At 42.9% G+C, this 20,156-nt stretch overlaps 1 protein-coding gene across 2 annotated transcripts in view; it reads left to right on the top strand.

Moving 5' to 3' along the window:
• The first annotated feature begins 2,095 nt into the window (after nucleotides 1-2,095).
• Nucleotides 2,096-20,156, top strand: part of Ccdc25 (coiled-coil domain containing 25) — a 34,963-nt gene continuing 16,902 nt past the window's right edge. Inside the window, exons 1-5 of one of the 2 annotated variants that reach the window (XM_070016734.1) lie at nucleotides 2,096-2,210; nucleotides 5,890-5,937; nucleotides 9,849-9,888; nucleotides 14,285-14,336; nucleotides 18,430-18,505. In XM_070016734.1, the coding sequence (XP_069872835.1) occupies nucleotides 2,183-2,210; nucleotides 5,890-5,937; nucleotides 9,849-9,888; nucleotides 14,285-14,336; nucleotides 18,430-18,505 (244 nt within the window). In that variant the 5' untranslated portion in view covers nucleotides 2,096-2,182. The remainder of the gene's footprint in view (nucleotides 2,211-5,889; nucleotides 5,938-9,848; nucleotides 9,889-14,284; nucleotides 14,337-18,429; nucleotides 18,506-20,156) is intronic. The other variant, XM_070016735.1, reaches the window with a different exon arrangement.

Raw genomic sequence — 20,156 nt, 5'->3', positions numbered from 1 at the left:
TGAATAAACCTACCCCTTATCTGAATACCACGTGCGTGCTGGTGCAGTTCTTACTCGGCTACCTCTTTTTAAAAAACCCAACAGTTTATTTAGTCCTCCTCACGGTGAGGTATGTAGTATCATTCCCATTTCACAGAGCATAAAGCTGAAAACAATGATTATTTATGGAACATCGTTTCTTACGTGGGGAAACATGACTGTTTTTTTTTTTTTGGTCTGGTCCTGGGGCCTGAACTCGGCCTGGGTGCTGTCCCTCAGCTCTTCAGCTCAAGGCTAGCGCTCTACCACTTGAGCCACAGCGTCACCTCCGGCTTTTTCTGCTTATGTGGTGCTGAGGAATCGAACCCAGGGCCTCAGGCATGCAAGGCAAGCGCTCTACCACTGAGCCACCTTCCCGCGCTCTACCACTGAGCCACCTTCCCAGCCCCAACATGACAGTTCTTAAACTATGACCCCTCGGTTTTTAATTACTGTTGTTGGTCAGACTGAAGTGTCAAAAGACAAAATTGCACAAAAAATTAAAGATCTTACTGGCTTTTATTAAGGACTTAATAGAGGAAGCTTCTCTTCTGTAAGAAGAGAAGAAAAGCTCCTGTTGGGCACTAACAGAACAGTGGATTTTGTGATAAGGAAGAACGGGAACAATAGGAAAAGCACAGGTTGATAGCAGTTTACCTCAAGGGACTTTTTTGGTAAGAGTTAAAATGTGAAAGACTTCTCTATTGTGCAAATTCAACTAGACTGAAATTCCCCATCTTTAGAAAAGACTGCTATGTTTTAGAACCTGTTGTTTCTTTAAAGCTTCGGGTTTGATTAAATGGTATTTAGCATGAGCGACTCCATTTTGACTTGATCTGGTCTATTGGGGCCTACTGGAAGAACTCTGTCCAAAATTATGGCACCAGAAGTAAGAAAAGTAACCAAGTCAAAACTTAGTGCTGGAAGTTTGTAATGAACTTTATACATATTCTACTTTATAGCAAGAGGGCCTTTGAGATTCTGAGGTTTATGATTTACCCAACCTTATAGGTAAGAGATGTGTACTTTAGATTTCAAGGTAGAACAGTTTAACAAACTCTTCAGACCAGCATTTTACTGGCTAGCAACTCAGTTAACTGCGATCTTCTAAATTTTTGATACCTATTAACTTACTTAACCTTAGCAAAATACTGAGTGTAGTACTCCATTTTTATTGTTTGGCAGATGAAATTAATATACCTAACGTACACCTTGAAGGATCCTTCCATCCATCCCAGGGAACCACGCAGAGGCAGGCAGGCACAGGAGAAAGATGACTATAAGGGTTATTAGACATATATGGAAGAAGTAGAGTGGTATGTTCCAGAAAAAAATGATTAAATAGGTTGGAGGAGTGACTCCGCAGTTAAGTGTCTGCCTAGCTAGTGTAGGGCCCTCGAATCAAAACAAATAACAAAAAAACCTCTGAAACAATTTTGCTTATTAAAACATGGTAAGAATAACGTATTCAGCACCACCGAAGCAGGGCGAATACGATCAGAGTTGTTCCGTTATTACTGAGCACAGCCCCCACGGCACAGCAGGACTGGCTCGGCTCGCAGGAGGTGGTGGGAGGGTTCGGGAGGGTTCCGGCCATCCCAACTCGGCGGAGATCTTTGCTAAGCCAGATCTGACTAGGAAGTGCCCGGGTGGATTAAAGTCTGACCAAGCACACAAAAAGGCTTGGTCACCGCGCGGAGGAACGTGGGTTCATTTAAAACTCAATGGACTCCTACTGAGTGCCCGTGAAGCGCTCGGCCCGGGGACTTCCGGCGGTGAGGACAGTCTGGAGAAGTGAACGGCTCTCTCCCAACAAGATGGCGCCGGTGGCGGTTCCCCGCGGCGTCATTACTTTTATTGTAGTGGCGGCGCGGGGTTTGAACTCAGGGCCGCGTGCTCGCAGGCAGGCGTTCTTCCGCCTGAGCCGCGGCCCTGCCGGCCACCACCTCCCCCGGCAACAGCTCGCTCTCCCGCTTCAAATCCTCTAGTTCCCGCCCCAGGATTAAAGATGGCATCTCAGGACGGCGTTGTGACGTGACCCGACGTAACCCGGAAGTGCACGCGCGGCTTCCGGCGGGCGGCCGTCGCGGCGCTTCTGGCACCCGGAGCTTCAGGATCCGAGTCCGGCTGTTGGCGCGGGGTGGCGGAGCGGCCGCCGGGGACCATGGTGTTCTACTTCACCAGCAACGGCGGTGAGTGCGCGCCGCCGCCGCCGCCGCCCCCGGCCGGTCCGCGTCCCCGCGGCGAGCCCCTCCTCCCGCCGCCGGTCGGTCCGTCCTGCGGCGCGTCGGCCCCTCGCGCCGCCGGCGGTGCGGGGTGTGGCGCGGGGCCTGCCGGCGCTGCACCGGGGGTCAATTCCGAGCCCCCTAATTTGCGGGACCTTCCCCCCCACCCACACACCCCGCAGGTCCCCCAGGTCCCGCGGCCTCCTCCGGCCGCACCCGCGGTGTTCCCCGGCTGAGACGCGGGACACCCGGGCACGGCCTCGGAGGAGGGCCCGCCCCGCCTGCCCTGCGAAGCGCCGGAGAGCCGCTCGCCGGGTGGAGTGAAAAGCGACCGGCCTGGGGGACAGGCAAGCAGCGCTGCGTTTGAATGACCGGGAAACGCGGCCACGCCGTCCGGTCCCGAAGCTCCTTCCCGTTAACCCTTTCCCCCCCGGACATAGCTCTGGCCTAGCTTTCCTGACCGAGCGCCAGGCCAAGCTAGTGTAGGTGCACACCTGTGACGTCCCCAGCGGCCCTCTAGGCCGCAGTTGGTGTCAGCCACGTGAGGGCAGGGACTCCTGTTGTCTGTTCTAGCAGGATTTCGTTTTTATGACTGCCACTTCCGTGTGCATGGAGTCAGAGGTTTTTTGCATGAGCTAGTTTTCAACCTTGGTCCTCCAGGTCTCAGCCTCCTGAGTTACAGGCATGAGTTACTGGTACCTTATTAATGGATGGATTGATTTTTAGTGGCAGTACTAGGGCTTGACCTCAGGGACCTTGCATTTTGCTTAACGTTCTTGCTCACTGCTGGTGTTCTACCATTTAAACCATGTATTCAGGCTGGAAAGATAGCTCAGTGGTAGAGGGCTTGACTCTCATGCATGGGTTCAATTCCTTAGCACCACATAAGCAGAAAAGCCGGACATGGTACTGTGGCTCGAGTGGTAGAGGGCTCTTGAGCTGAAGAGCTGAGGGACAGCGCCCAGACCCAGAGTCCAAGCCCCACAACTGATCAAAAAACAAACATGTATTCAGTCTAGCATTTTACTGGTTAGTTGGAGTCTTGAAGTCTTTTCTGCACTGGCTGACTTTGAACCACAATGAATAGCTAAAATGGCAGGCTTGTGCCACTGACATATCCTAGCTATTTTAATTATTTTTTAAATCCCTTTTGCTCCGATTGCAAACCTTTCTGTGTACTTTATAAGCAAGTGACCCAATGTAACTTGATACCCATACATGCAAACAAAGTTGTGCATATAAACATGTAAATGTGCATGCACACCATAACATACTAATTCAGTTTTTATAAGCTGAATTTTAACATATGCACAAAAATGCCATTTTTCATACAATGGGTGTGTAGTATTTTATTTATAGCTGTTTTACAGTATATTTAATTAGTCCTCTGTAAAAATGTTTTTATTTTAAAGGTGATGTATAGACAGGTTACAGGTATATAAGTCAGGTAAAGAGTACATTTCTTGGGCTGAGAAGGTGGCTCAGTGGTAGAGCGCTTGCCTTGCATGCATGAGACCCTGGGTTCGATTCCTCAGCACCACATAACAAAAAGAAAAAAAGCCAGAAGTGGCGCTGTGGCTCAAGTGGTAGAGTGCTAGCCTTGAGCTGAAGAGCTGAGGGACAGCGCCCAGGCCCAGAGTTCAGGCCCCACGACCAGACACCCCCCCCCCCCGAAAAAAAAAAAAAGTACATTTCTTTTTGGACAATGTCACCCCTTCCCTTTGTAAATGATCCTTAGGTTGTAAGATGAACATCATTGTTTGGGGGAATATTCAATAAAACATTTCAAAATTGTAGAATTGCAGTAGAATTAGAGATTAATAGATGTAATTAATTAATAATAGAATTATATAAAAAGACGTGCACATGAAGAATTTATAGTGGACTAGACTGTGCATACAGAACTTGAAACACTCATTTTATTCCTACCCTTTGGCATTCATTCTCACTATTCAACGGCCTTATCAGCCTTCTTGTGAAGCTGTGTTGAAGCTAAGTATCCTTGTCAATGAGTCAACCCACATCTCCTTTCAAGTTAGGTCTCTCAACTTCCAAGGAATTATGGACTTCTGTCATTGTCTTAGCCTGAGGGAATCAAGAATCTCCCGCCCCAAGGAAGGCCAGGAGAATAGACAGAGAAGTTTCTCTGTACTGAAGGTGCAAGCATGCCTTGATTTAAGCATTTATATGAAAATGCTGCTCTCTGGTCTTCTGACCACATATGTACTAGTGTGTTCTGTTAAGTGGCGCAGACTTTTTTTTTTTTTTTTTTTTTGGTCTAGTCATGGGGCCTGAACTCTGGGCCTGGGCGCTGTCCCTCAGCTCTTCAGTTCAAGGCTAGCGCTCTACCACTTGAGCCACAGCGCCACTTCCGGCTTTTTTCTTTTTGCTTATGTGGTGCTGAGGAATCGAACCCAGGGCCTCAGGCATGCAAGGCAAGCGCTCTACCACTGAGCCACCTTCCCAGCCCCATAGTGGCACAGACTTTATAATACCACCAGCTGTTGTGCTTTATAGACTGAAGACCCATTCACAGGTTTAGTTTCCATTGGGGCAAAACAACTTTTGGTAGACTAGCTTGGCAACCTAGCACCTAATTTACACTTTAAACTCCTAATTCTAACTTTGCATTAGAAACATCTAGAAAGCCTTGAGAAAACCTAAAGGCTTTCTGCCTCACCCCAGACTTTTGGGATTAGTTGTCTGTGGTAGAGCTGGGCACAATCAGGTGGTTCTGATGTCCTTTTTTTTTAAGAAGTTGGGGGCAGTGGTTTAGGAAGTAGAAGAGGATTTCCATTAAGTGAAGCACACTGAACTATTAACTGATAACAACTAATGAGATTAGGCAAAATAGAAGTTGACTAATCATAGAAACCTCTTTTAAACTGTTAGGGTATAGTCTGTTTTTAACCCTTGAAGAAGGCAGAGGTAGATTGACCTAGAATTGCCGTGGGGCTGAATCCTAAGGAAGCCAGAGAGGAGGGACTGGGTAGGTGGCTCAGTGGTAGAGTGCTTGCCTTGCATGCATGAGGCTGTGGTTCAAGTGGAAGAGCTCTAGCCTTGAACTGAAGAGCTGAGGGACAGTGCCCAGACCCAGAGTTCAGGCCCCACAAACGACATTAAAAAAACAGGAGAGGAGTCATTTAGCAACAAATGGGAAACTTCTTTGGGGATTGGAGTAGGGGTTAGAAGTGAACGATTAGGCTCTATGAGCTGTGTGGTTTAATCTTCGCTTTATCTTTAAAATGTAAAAGGTAAAGAGTATTGAGGGCTTATACCTATAATCTTAGCTATTCAAGAAGCTAAGACCTGCTGTCGCAGGCAGATTTCTGCCTGTGAGACTCTCATTCTCAAATCCAATTAACCACGAGATGCTGGAAATGGTGCTGTGGCTCAAGTGGTAGAACATTAGCGTTGAACAAAACAGCTCAGAGACAGCAGGCCCCAAACCCCAGTACCAGCACCAAAAAAAAAGCAAGTCATTCTTGACTTGAAAGCTGTCCAGAAATAGGTTGTGTTTGGCTGAGTTTGGCCAGGTGGGCTATGGTTTGCCAATCTCAAATTCCATAGTTTGTTTCTTGTTTTTCCCATGAGACAATATTTTGGTAATGAAGTTAACTTTTGTTTTCTTTTTGTTTTGTCTTAGTTAATTCATCTGCTTACACTATATACATGGGAAAGGATAAATATGAAAGTAAGTTTTCAAAAGCATTTGATTTTGAGATTTCCAACAGGTAAGTTTTGCCTCCCACAATTGTTGGGTGAGTTTAATTTTTAATTCTTAAAATTTACTTGACCAATAACTGCACATATGTTTTAATACATACATACATTGTGTATTGATCAAATATGTGTACCTGGCATGTTTACCATCTCAGACATCATTGTTTTGTAGTAAGAACATTCAAAAATCCTCTCTTGTAGCTGTTTTGAGTTACACATTATTATTTTTTGGGGGGGGAGGGGGTCCAGTCGTGGGGTCTGAACTCTGGGCTTGGGCGCTGTCCCTCAGCTCTTCAGCTCAAGGCTAGCACTCTACCACTTGAACCACAGCGTCACTTCTGGCTTTTTTTTTCTGCTTATGTGGTGCTGAGGAATCAAACCCAGGGCCTCAAGCATGCAAGGCAAGCGCTCTACCACTGAGCCACCTTCCCAGCCCAAGTTACACATTATTAAGTGTATTCACTCTGCTGTACAATAGAACACCAGAACTTAGTTTTCCTGCACTATTATAATTGTCCTAATTGCCCACCCTCTCCCATCCCCTCTCTCCATACTTCCCCAACCTCTGGTAACCTCCACAAGTTCTGGGGTTTTTTTTTTCATTAAAGAAAAAAACAAAACAAAACCTTTATTGTCAAATTGTCACATGTTTGAGAGTAAAAGAAGGAATTATTGGTAACTCCAAGAGCACATCTGAACAATATACAATCTGTCTTAACAGTAAGTAGTGTATAGGATTCTCTCTGTCTCTCTGTCTCTCTTTCTCTTTCTCTCTCTCTTTTTTTTTTTTTTTGGTTGGGCATGGGCCTTGAACTCAGGGCCTTGAGCGCTGTCCCTGAGCTCCTTTTGCTCAAAGCTAGTGTTCTACCACTTTGAGCGACAGCTCCACTTCCAGTTTTCTGATAGTTAATTGGAAATAGTGTCTTATAGCCTTTCCTGCATGGGCTGGCTTCAAACTGATCCTCAGATCTCAGCCTCCTGAGTAGCCAGGATTACAGGTGTGAGACATGGGCACCTGGCTGACTAATGACATTGACTTTTGGAATCACCTAATGGTGAAACACTCCATGGTTTATTAATGCTTGAATTTTAGGTTTCTCCTGGTAATGTTCACTTGTTCTCTGGTATCCTCCTGATGTGGAGGAAGCGGCTGTCTCCCTGAGGTCCACAGAGCAGTAAGCCACTGCAGCAAGAGTCCTGGATAGCTGCAGTAGAAATCAGTGCACAGCTGCAGTATGCACAGTGCAAGACCCCCCATGTTTCCTCCTGCGACATCAGGGGTGGGGATCTGAGCCTTCAGCAACAGAAGTGCCTACAGCCACGCTGCTACATACAGTTGTTTAGATTTTACACTGTGCAGCTTGGGGGATATGGTTTTACATCTTACAGTGAAAGGCTGGCCTGCTTCTGGTTTACACTGGTGGCTAGCAATGGTGTGAGTGACATTCCTACCATTCCTCTTTTCCTTCTGCATTAGTATGCTGTTTCCTGGCTTCTCTTTGTGGGAGTGTGTGCCAGCCGTGAGCTCTCTGGGTATTTAGGGTATTTAGGTTTGACTCATACAAAAAGAAGTTTGTGTCAATTTTATTGTGAACCTAACACTTCTCCAAAAATACATTTTGCTTCTAAAATGTATGAATATTTTGTTTGTACTACAGAGATTTTTTTTTCTTGTGGCCAACAGTACTATTAGTATTTTTCCTTAAAGTGACAGGCATAATTCATTTTTTTTAAATGTTGGCAAAATTTCAATCATTGTGTTCTGTCAAAGACATTCTTTGATGTTAAAATGGTGTTCCGTGAAAAAAAACAAAATGTATGGACAAGATTAAGTTAATAGGCGCTGTAGAAGGAGAGGGTCAAGAGGTAATTGATGAGGGCGCTGAGCTGAGGAGGCTTTTGCCAGACGGATGCGGGGCTGGGTCAGCAATTGTGGGGATTGGTACTGTGGAGACACATGTGGCCATGGGGATGTCAGCAGGGTTAAGTCTGCATGGTACCTCTAGGGCTAAACTTTGCTGTCATGATTGTAGGTGGGTATAGAACTTAACTTTAGAAGTCTCCGTTGTTATCTGAGCTGTCTGTCTTTCCTATCCCCCTGTTGGAATGGGCCCTGCAGTCTCCAAACTTCTTGCTGGGAGCACATGCATCACATGGATTTCTAATCGTTCTGACTTTCAAGAGTGGATTGAATGTAAATGCATTTTAAGAGGAAACCATTCACATAGCTCAACAGCCAGCAAGTCTGTTCTTTTCATAGCCAGTAGGTGTCACCAGAGAGCCACACATTGCACATTGAGATGTTCCTGTTTTGACATTTCTTTTTCTGTTACCTGTTGTGTTGCTTGTTTGCTCAGCTTCCCAATCAAGCTAGTTGAAAGCCCCCAGAAAATTCATGTCTACATCTGCTGACACTGCTTTTACCCAAGACTGGTATGCAAACACCCCATTCAGGTTATATAGACTATACTTTCTTGGGTGCATTGATGTATGTAAGTGTGTGTGTGTGTGTGTGTGTGTGTGTGTGTGTGTGTGTGTGTGTGTGTGTGTGTGTGTGTGTGTGTGTGTGTGTGTGTGTGTGTGTGTGTGTGTGTGTGTGTGTGTGTGTGTGTGTGTGTGTGTGTGTCTCAGGCTAGCCTTGAACTTACAATCCCCCCTTCCTTATCCTTGCTAGTACTGGAATTAGAGGAATATATCACCATGCCCAGCCCTTCATTACATTTTAAAACAGAACATATAAATACTTTACAAATTCTGTTTACGATTCTTTTTTTTTTTTTTTTGGTTGGTCCTAGAGCTTAAACTCGGCCTGGGCATAGTCCCTTAGCTCTTCAATTCAAAGCTAGCACTCTACCACTTGAGCCACAGCGCCACTTCCAGTTTTCTGGTGGTTAATTGGAGATAAGATTCTCATAAACTTTCCTGCCTGGGCTGGCTCTGAACCAAGATCCTAAAATCTCAGCCTCCCGAGTAGCTGGGATTACAGGCGTGAGCCTTCAGCATCCATTCTGTTTACAGTTCTTAAATTGGTGTATAATACTTACATGTTAAGCATAATAATTGCAAATTATTAATGTACTTATTAGAAGTATATTACTAGTATGATGTTTCTGTATTGTTTCCAAAGACGTTTGTAAAAAATTATCTGACAGGTCAATAAAAAACAAAACAAAACACCTCCTCTTCTTTCTTCCCCCTCCCCATTCCTCACCTCCCCCCCTCCCCCCCACTCCTAGGGTTGGGACAGGGTGCTATCCCTGAGCCTCTTTGTGCTCAAGGCTAGTGCTCTACCACTTTAGCTACAGCACCACTTCCAATTTTTTCTGAGTAGTTTATTGGCCTGGCCTGGCTTTGAACTTTGTTAGATCTCAGCCTCCTGAGTAGTTAGGATTATAGGCATGAGCCACAGTGCCTGGTTTTTATTTTCTTTTTATATGTGCTACTCCTAAATTTTTATTTGTGCTACTCCTAATTTTCTATAATTATTTAATCAAATCATTGTGAAGAATTAAAGTGCAATACATTATTTTTAAATTTTAGGAAAACCATTTTATCTTTGAGCTTTGGATTAGAAGTATAAAAATGTTTATAGTTTATCTCATTTAGTTGTAAAAATTATTTTTACTTTTCAGTATTTTCAAGCTGTAAAACTTCCTTTATTCACTTCTGTTACAGCAGAAGTAAAAGAACTTGCTTTTTCTCCCCATTCCAACTTATAAATCCATCTTCATCTGATGACTTGTCTTTCCTCCCTCACTCTTTCCCTCTCTCCCTTTTTTCCTCTTCTTTAGATTTTTATTTAAATAGTTATAAATTTATGAACAAAATACCTTGTGATCACAAAGGCTCTCCCTGACTTTGTTCTCTTGTATCTCACTGTAGATGAAGATCTGATAAAGTATGGCTGGCCAGAAGATATTTGGTAAGTAACAATTTTGGTTCTGCTTTCTATGGATCTTCATTTACTTTCTTAAATTTGGCCAACCACCTGCCTCCTAATGATGCAAACTAGAACATGTGAATGCTAATTATGTGTATGGGTGTCCAGTGGCAAGTAGTGGCTATTTTCCTGCCTTTATATTTACTGGGTACATTGACAAGATTGTCTTGGGGTTTGATCTCAGGTTGAAGATAGAGGCCTTCACAGGGAGCGGTGAACCAACTAGACCAGGCAGCCATGTAAATGGGCTGGTCTGACTAGGCCTCTATTTGAAAGACACTCATGCTGCCTTCCCTTTGTCTTCTAAACCCTTTGTGAGTTTAGCCCTGTATTGATCTGCTCCACCCCTTTTTTCCAAAATAACTTGAAATTGTTGTAACAGTTTCCTTCCACAGTAATTTATTTTGCTGTTCACTAAACCCAATACAGTAGAAAATAAAAGAACAAAAAGACTTCTTCATTTTAGTTGAATTATTTCTCTTTCTAGTTGTCTTAGAAACTTGTATTTCCTACTTTGCAGAACAAGGCCCTTTGATGCATGCATGGGCTTCTGGTACTTTCTGTCACCTAATCCACTCTCATTAAGTTGCTCTCTTTCTGTTATCATTACCATTTTACTCTGACCTGTGTGTTTAGTGGTGCTTGGTCTTCTCAACTTGAAACACTCTCCACCCAAGTTTAGCCATGCGGATAAATCCTCAGATTCTATTGCTTGGCTATGACAATACTAATGACCATTTTTCAAACATTGAACTATCTGCCAGATATTATCAAGTGTTTACCTCTGTTCATACATTAAATTTCTCCACAAGCCTGTGAAGTAAGTATGGATACTATGCCTTTTTTTTTTTTTTTCAGGTGAGGAACTGAGTGAGTCTACTGTCTGCTTGTCCCTGGTCCCCGCTCTGGTTCTGCATTACTGCTTTTCTCTTTTGCCTGCAGATCACTTCCTTTTCCCCTTGGCTGTTGTAGCAAGTGCCAGCCAATATATTTGCTGACTTTCTGACTAGCTCTCTGCCTTCTTCCAAAGGATCCATTGAACAGTTCTATGTAGCAGTTGCTTTCTGGTTATTTCCCAACTGAAACATTTGTACTTGTCTTAAAGTTCCAAAGATCTCCAGACTCCATAAAGTCTCAATGACTGCATATTAAATCATTATCTGGCTGTGCATTTTGACATAGCAGATTTGAAGTATAAACACCTGCATTGGAAAGGTTATGACATGAAATCAGCTCATCACAACTTTTTAACTTGTTTTCAAATACATGGAGCTGAAATTTCTAATTTGCAACCTATGTTCAATAAATTTTTACTTGAATTTTAAATTTCATTAAGTTTAGAATTCACAAAATGGCTGTCTACCGATAGCCACAGACCTGTCTTGATACTTATGGTCTTAAGCTTAAGGACTGGTTTAGATGCAATCAATTTTTTCTTTCAGAAGTTATTTGAGACCTGATTGAGCTGGAATAGGTCCAAGCCTCCAGGCAGTGTGGTTCCTGGACTAGCCGTGCTGGCAGTCTTCCAGCTAGTGCTGAGAAAGGCTGTGAGTTGATCTGCATTCTGGGGTAGATTTTTAACCTGGGTCACTGACAGAATTTCTGGGACTTTCTTTACCTCTTTGACTGCCAGCATCTGAGCTTACCTTAAAAAGCCTGCTGAGGCTCCTTTGAATGAGGAAAAAATAGAATTAGTGGGCCTTCAGAGCCTCCATGCTTCCTAGTGAGTAGCACTTTCCCAGAGCCCCCTGAGGAATTAAGCCACCAACTTCTGGGGCCCTGCACCTGCGTGCTCAGCCGTGCTGCTCTAGTGGAGCTTCTTAGTCATTACTGAAGGGAAATGGATCAGGCAGATACAGGAACACAGGAACTAGGCATAATCTTTGAATAAATTTTTGGGAAATTTGGGAAGGAATTTTCAAGGAGATTTGCTTGAAATAGTTTATTTTAGAGCTAGATTTTTAAAAATACATTCCAATTAAAACACCATATATGAGTCATCCCTCCATCTTTTGTGAAGGTTTACTTACTGTGAACATGTAAGTGGTGTGTGTGTGAGAGAGACAGACAGTGTTTGTGTGTTTGTGCTGGGATACTCCTGTGTTTTGGTACTTTGACAATACATTTATTATATATGTATATATAGTGTTTGGCTATTCTAGTGACATAATTCTACATCAGAGACTTTGGTACCATTTGAGTTTAGTTTAGCTGCTATTGGTGTGTGGAAAATAGTTGTAAATACAGAAGTGGATGAAAGAAATAAAAGTGAAATGGCATTCATTGCTTCTCAGTTGAGCTTGGCTCATAATGTATGTTTCTTAAGATTTTGAGGAGATAATTTCTAGATTTACAAAAACTACAGTTATTTTGGGGTAGAACAATACCCAGCTGGAGGTGTAGTTATTAATCTTTTGGACGAAAATACAAATGAGTAAGTGAGCAACTTGTAGAACAGGAATCAGATATAATGTAATGATTCAGATTAAAACTTAGAGTCACCGTAGACTGTTTGCCAAAAACCCTAATCGTGTTCTATATACAACGTAAATATCAAATGTCACCTCTTTGAGAAAAACATTAGAAATAGCATAATTTTAAGCTCTACTGTGAATCACACATGTCTATATCTTGTACTATTATTCTGTGATCATTTTCATGTCTGAAAAATAAATTGGAACAAAATGTTCATCAATTGATATAGGACCCCAAGACTTAATATTACAAAGAGAGAAGTCCAACTTCATTTAACTTCATTTGGTAAATGGAAACCTGAAACAGTTACCCAAATAGCACATATGTTTTAAAATATTTGGGGGGCTGGGAAGGTGGCTCAGTGGTAGAGTGCTTACCTCGCATGCATGAGGCCCTGAGTTCAATTCCTCAGCATACATAAGCAAAAAAAGCTGGAAGTGGTGCTGTGGCTCAAGTGGTAGAGTGCTAGCCTTGAGCTGAAGAGCTGAGGGACAGCGCCCAGGCCCAGAGTTCAGGCCCCATGACCAACAAAAAATAAATAAAGTAAAATATTTGATTAGATTTGTAAATGGCAGTCCGTGTGTGTGTGTGTGTGTGTGTGTGTGTGTGTGTGTGTGTGTGTGTGTGTGTGTGTGTGTGTGTGTGTGTGTGTGTGTGTGTGTGTGTGTGTGTGTGTGTGTGTGTGTGTGCGCGCGCACACGTGTTCTAGTACTGGGGTTTGAACTCAGATAACTAAGATATTGGGGGCAGCCTGTCACCAGTGTCTCATGCCTGTAATCCTTGTTGAGTTCTGAGGAGTGGGGTTTGCCATCCTGGGCAGGAAAGTCCATGAGACTGTTACCTTCAGTTAAAAAAGCTAGAAGTGGAGCTGTGGCTCAAATGGGAGACCACTAGCTTTTGAGCAAAAGAAGCTCAGGGACAGTGACTAGGCCCTGAGTTCAATCAATCCCCAGGACTGGAAGAAAAAAGAAAAGGAGATACTGGGGCAGCCTTGCACTCTTTGCTCACACTTGTAATCCTAGCTTCTCAGGAGGCTGCGTCTGAGGATCATACTTCAAAGCCAGCCCCAGCTGGCTCTTTGGTTCTGATCTCCAATTAACAAAAAAGCCAGAAGTGGGGGCATGGGTCACATGATACAGCATGAACCTTAAATGAAAAAGCCAAGTCTAGAGCATGAGACCCTGAGTTCAGGCCCCAGTACTAGTTCAAAGGAACTGAGTGGGGGCCTTCTTAATGTTTTTAGATAAGGTAACATAAAGGGTGTTGCTCATCTAGGGGATAGAATATAGGGATGGTTAGTGTCATCAGAATTTAGGGCTGAGTTTTTACTCTGGCTAATGGTTGTATTCTGCTTTATGACATTAGACCTCACCTAGCTTTTTCAAGTATGAAACTGACATTTGCTTTTGGTTAACCTGCCATTGCTTTAAACGTGGGATGTCCCAAGCCAAACCCTCTTCTCTCCAAACCATGGGCCATCAATTCTCCCAGATTGGCAGCATTGGCATTTCTGACCTCTTACTCCCTTCTCTTCTCACCAGAAATTTCTTTCTGTGTTTGTCCTTTCAGCTACATGCTTCAGTTCATTGCCAGCAAAATCTTAGTTCTTCCGAGAACCTTTGGTTACTTTATTTAATCACTTGAAAAATCCCCTTTCTCAGAGTACTTAATATTTATTATCTTACTCATCTTGGCACTTAACCCCAGCTGCATAACTTGGTGTTTATTTTGCCTCTCCAGGTTGCTGGCGAGCCCGGTGGGGAGGGTGACTTTGCGCTCCCCCTGGTGCTGGCGTGGTAGGCCCCCAGTGACCACTTCTTGGAATGGGATGGTTAGAATGCAGTCAGCCGGATGAGCTGGCTATCTTGTACCTCTTGCTAAAAGTGGTTTTCATTCTTTGTAGGTTTCATGTGGACAAAATCTCTTCAGCTCATGTATACCTTCGATTACATAAGGTAATAATTCAAACATGGATTCATGATTTTCTTTAATGAGAACAATATCTTGATTTTTTTCTTCAATTAAGTTGTTTAAAATAATAAGTATACTCAGAAATTTAAAAGCGAGTAAGTAAAAGAGATGTATTCCTTTCCCATCTTCTGCTTCAGAAAGTCATTGGAAAATTCTGGGTGATTTCTGGGACTTAGAAAGGGCCACAGTACACCTTAGCCACATAGCAGCTCTGCCTTGTCCTGCTTGTTCAAGTGTATCATTTATCTCCTCTACTTTTTCTCCCAGTTCAGACTTCTCTGATGGTTCCTTTTTCTCAGGCTCGTGCCATTCTCCTACTCACTGAGGGCAGATGTTTCCAGTTATCAGGGCCTTTGTTGAGCAGTCTGAAACAGCATGACAATAATAAAGATTGAGTGTTCCCTCTAATGCAGTACTGCTGTTCTTCCAATTTGACTGTAGTCATCTGTTTTATATAGTTAAATCACAGGACATTTATACTTGTATACTTGTTATATGTACTTTTTTCTTTTTAGAAACTTTATTTTGGAATAATTTTAGATTTGCAGGAAAGTTATAAAAAGAACATTAACTGTTAACATGTTATGTTACTATGGTAGCTTTGTCAAAACTAAGAAGCCAATTGTAATACATTACTATTAGCTTCACTCTGGACTTCATTTGAACTTCAGCAGTTTTCCCATGAATGTCCTTCTCTTCCAAGATCCATACTGTGTTTAGTTGTATCTGCCCTTGCCTCCTGCGGTCTGTTACTTCTGGAGTCTGGGGCATACATACTCCCGAATGCATCTGGAAGGAAGCGTGTGTCTATCTCCCACTCACTTGCATGAGTATGGATTCATCTCTGCTTTCTGCTTTGGGCACTATGTTGTATTTTTGCTCCTGTTACCCCAGCTTTGGTTGGAATTCGTTCAGCCCTTTCAGCTTGGCTCCTGTCTTCCTCTGGTACATGTCCATTTGTTTGGTTTTTGAGCACTTTCTTACTTTCTGACCCTACAAGGTATTTATGTCATCCTTGCCCCAGCCGGAGGATCTTGTTTTCCAAAGAATCTAGTTGATCTTCTTGGTAGGAAGGTAATTGAAAGTCAGAATCTGGATTCTGGATATACCTACGGCCATTGGAAGTATCAATATGTGTAAGCCCTCTCAGCTCAGCTAGGAAATCCCTAACCAACGGAACGTCCCTAACCTGAAAATGCAAAATCTGAAATGCTCCAGATTCTGGAACTATTTCAGCCCTGATGTGACATGATATGGAATGTTCCATGCCTGAGTGCACGTGACAGATCACAGTCAAAACACAGTACATGAAACATACTGTATAACAATGCCAGCAGGTTATATGTATAACATGTATGAAGTAGTAAATGAATTTCGTGTTTAGACCCGATTCCCAACCCAAAATAGTCAGTGTATAAACAGATCTTCCAGATCTCCCCCCAGTACCCCAAGAATAATCTGGTATCTAAGACACCTTTCAGTTAAGGGTTATTCAACTTGTACTATTTTATGGATACTGATCCATGTATGTGCACATACCTATATTTGTTTTTGTGTTTCTCCATCTTGACTTCATCACGTAGAACTTGAGTACTAGTATCTCTGCATGAGGCCCATTCTGCCTTTCTCTTGTCTCTTCCTCTGCCACTGGGAAAAGCTTACTATTATTACTTCTTACTTCCTAGTTTCTTGCTCCATTCCAGCTTATGTGTAGCTGGTGTTAGAATTATTAGCGGAGATCTCCAGTAGAGCTCTAGAGAGCTAGAGTGCTGTGATGGTATACAGTCGTTTCTGTCTTTTACTCTGTGGCTGTTAGTCAGAACATTACTTTCCAAAATTAACCATAAGCTGCCTTCTCTTCCCTTTTCCCCCTTTGGTGATAGGATGTCCTGCATTTTTGTATCACAATAAGATTATTTTATGTCAGTCTGCATCCATCTTATCGTCATCTGGTTGATTGTCTCACTTTTTTGAAATGTCCATGTCTATACTTTTTTGTGGTACAAGATTATTTTTGTATTTATTATTTTACTTACTACATTATGCTGATAAGATACTACAATGACTATGGAAACTCCTTTATCAGGAGGTTGTTTACAGTTTTTTAGCATTATAAATTCCAACAAAACAGTTTGTTTGAGACAAGGTCATTATATTGTCCAGGCTGCTCTTGAACGCCTAGGCTCTTCTTACCTCAGCTTCCAAGTGGGCTGTATGTGGCACTGTACCCAGTTTGGGATTCCTTTCCTTCCCCTTCCCTCCCCTCCCCTTCCCATCTTTTTCCTTTTCTGCCACTACTACTAGGACTTGAACTCAGGGTCCTGTGCTCTTGTTGGGCTTTTTTGCTCAAGGCTGTACTGGTACTCTGCCACTTTAGCTACACCTCCAGTTCTGGCTTGTTGTTAGTTAATTGGAGATAACACTACTTAGGCTTCATCTGCTGGGTCTGACCTCAAGCCAAGATCATCAAATCTCAGCCTCTTGAGTAGCAAGGATTATAGGCAGGAGCCATTGTTGCACGGCTGGATTATTTTCTTCCAGTAATACTTAGAAATGCTATTATCTATGTTTTTAAAGTTTTTTGTATGATTTAAAAATACATGGTGTTACTTAATATTGTTAAACCATGCATCCCATCCTTACTTGTATTATGGATAGATCAGTGAAGAAGTGGTGGATATGAATTCCATGTTGGAGCTAACTCCTAAGTTCTGAGCAACCTTTTGCCATTTTGGAGAGAATAACTATAGAGAAAATCAAGTATGGACTAAGTTTCCTTTTGGTATTCTTTCTTTTCCTCTGGAATCTATTGTGTCATGGTGGAAATAATGGTGCCCATCCCGACTTCCAGTTACTATTACATACTTTGAGTAGAAGTTCAGTTTCTTTTAGAAGTACAATTTGTACTCAGTTTTGAATTGTGCTTTGTATGGGACTTTCATCCAGTATTACAGGATTATCCTTTTGTACTTGGTAAGTACCAAATGAGTTGAGCTGCATGCAGCAAAACCAAACATTTCAGACCCATTCTGGGCCAGCTGCTGGGTTTGAATCCTGGCTCTGCTGCTTACTAGCTGCTGACCTTGAGCACATTACTCTGCATATTTCACCTCTGTGGAAGAGGCCAACTACATGTCTTGGTGGGCCATTGTGAGGACCGAAGGAGCAAGCTCAGGTTTAATTAGAATAATGCTTGGAATGTGCTGCCCACTATGTGCGCTCATGTGTTTTGAAATGTTTTTGGTGTTTTGGAGTCATTTATGTTATTCATCTTCAATTTGATAGATTTCTACAGAGAAAAAGGATCAAGATTATCTCTTGATATTTCTCTCTTACACTGGAAGGATGAGATCTAGCATAAGAAGAGCTTTGCTTCTGATCATAGTTGAGGGTAGATAATTGGTCAGATGTTTGAGACTCAGAATAACTGAATTGTCCGTGTTTATCTGTTTGTTGGGGAGCTGGGGATTGAACTTAAGCCTTGCATATGCTAGGTACATGCTTTTCCACCCAGCTGCACTCCAGTCCCCTACCAAGTTTCCTCTCAGTCAGGGAGACTTTGAGTTCTTAAAAGTAGGTACGTGCCATTTCCTCACAAAGTTTCTAAAAACAAGAATAAGAAAGCGCCGGTGGCTCATACCTTGCTGCTCAGAAGGCTGAGATCAGAGGAATGCAGTTCGAACCTAGCCTAGGCAGGAAACTCCCAATTAACCACCAAAAAAAAAAAAAAAAAAAAAAAGCCTGGAAATGGAGCTGTGGCTTAGGTGGTAGAGTGCTAGCCTTGAGCAAAAAAGCCCAGGGACCGGCTTAATTATAGGTGATATTTCTCGTATAATTATAGTTAGCCTTTTTTCACTTTTTATCAGTGTTTTCTATATTACTGCCTTCTCATAGCTTAAATAACATCTCCATGATAGACACAGTACATTTATTTCATTTTTCAGTGTTCTGTAATAGAACTGAAGAGCCCTGCTTGTTATACCCTCATGCCAGCAGGTAAGGCATTTTTGCTACTGAGTGTTTCAGTGTCAGGCAGTAGCAAGATTGTGGACCCTCTGATTTATTTGTGTGTTTCAGGGGGAGAATATAGAAGATATTCCAAAGGAGGTGCTAATGGACTGTGCCCACCTTGTGAAGGCCAACAGCATTCAAGGTCAGTTTCTTACAGGATTTTCAAGATCGGCAGACTGCCTGCCTCCTTCCTTCTTTTCCTCCTTCCCTCTCTCTTCCTCTCTCCCTCTCTTTCTCCCTTTTTTTCCCCTTTCTCCCTTCGTCCCTACGTCCCTCTTTCCCCTCTTTCCCTTCCTTCCTGCCTATCTTTTTATCTTTCTTGGTTAAAATGTAACTGATTCCTAAAAAGCTGGAGATTGGATTTAAGTGTTGATTATGATTTCTAAGTGTTATCCTAACTTCAGTCCATTAAACCACGTGGATAACAAGTACTGACTTTTTTTTTTTTTTCCTCCAGGCTAGCACTCTACCACTTTGAGCCACAACTCCATTTTGGGTGGTTAATTAGAGATAAGAGTCTCACAGAGACTTTTCTGCCTGGGCTGGCTTCAAACTGCAATCCTCAGATCTCAGCCTTCACAGTAGCTGGGATTACAGTGTGAGCCACCAGTGCAACCTGACTCTCTTTATTCTGAAATGAATCACATTTTAGAAGACTTGTTGGCTTTGGCTTGAATCAAAGGAATTGCAGCTAATATCTTTAAGGTGGATGGCAGTTTTGCTATCTGTCTCCCCTCTCTCTAATTTTTTTTTTTACTGGCTTTTTTTGGGGGGGCCAGTTGTGGGGCCTGAACTCTGGGCCTGGGCGCTGTCCCTCAGCTCTTCAGCTCAAGGCTAGCGCTCTACCACTTGAGCCACAGCACCACTTCTGGCTTTTTTTTTCTTTTTGCTTATGTGGTGCTGGGGAATCGAACTCAGGGCCTCATGCATGCAAGGCAAGCGCTCTACCACTGAGCCACCTTCCCAGCCCCCCTCTCTCTAATTATTATGGTACTTCTTTTCCTTAACTTGAATGGAAGGTTGTCTAGATTTGCCTACACTTAAGGTTATTTGTAAACAGTCTTAGAAATTTGTCAGTGTTGATAGCTAAAGAGAGATGACTTTATTTTTAATGTTGATGTCTTTTTGGTTTGTTTGGGACAGATTCTCTCAACCTATTCCAGGCTTACCTTGAATTTGTCTTACATATTCTCTTGAGTGCTAGAATTACAAGTTTTTCCTCTCCTTTTCATATACTGTTTTTTCCCTTTAAGTTGTAAGGTCATCAAGGTCTCTCCTCCCTGAGAATCTTTTTTTTTGGGGGGGGGGGTTCCGGTCGTGGGACTTGAACTCTGGGCCTGGGCGCTGTCCCTCAGCTCTTCAGCTCAAGGCTAGCGCTCTACCACTTGAGCCACGGTGCCACTTCCAGCTTTTTTTTCTTTTTGCTTATGTGGTGCTGAGGAATCGAACCCAGGGCCTCATGCATGCAAGGCAAACGCTCTACCACTGAACCACCTTCCCATCCCCTTCCCTGAGAATCTTATTTAGTTGATTGTGTGTTGATCTGTGAATATCACTAGTTTCAGAAAGTTTTCCAGGTGATTCTCAAGTGCAGTGTGGGCTGAGAATAGTTAGCCTAAATGTCTTAGGCAGTACCTGGAGTACTATTTGGTGCTTGTCGTTTCTGCTGTGTAAGATTTATTCTACCAGTGAAGGCCAAAAGAGATGAGGGGAGTTTGGAAGTGATGGTCTGCTACGATAGATGGAGCTCTATTAGCTCCATCAGTGTTAGAGGTTGGACCTAGACTTACATA

This window comes from Dipodomys merriami, unplaced genomic scaffold (assembly GCF_024711535.1).
Source record: "Dipodomys merriami isolate MVZ:Mamm:240054 unplaced genomic scaffold, mDipMer1.0.p SCAF_12, whole genome shotgun sequence".
NCBI classification, from domain to species: domain Eukaryota; kingdom Metazoa; phylum Chordata; class Mammalia; order Rodentia; family Heteromyidae; genus Dipodomys; species Dipodomys merriami.
The sequence above is the reverse complement of the archived record's forward strand: the minus strand, read 5'-3'. Positions and strand labels throughout refer to the sequence as shown.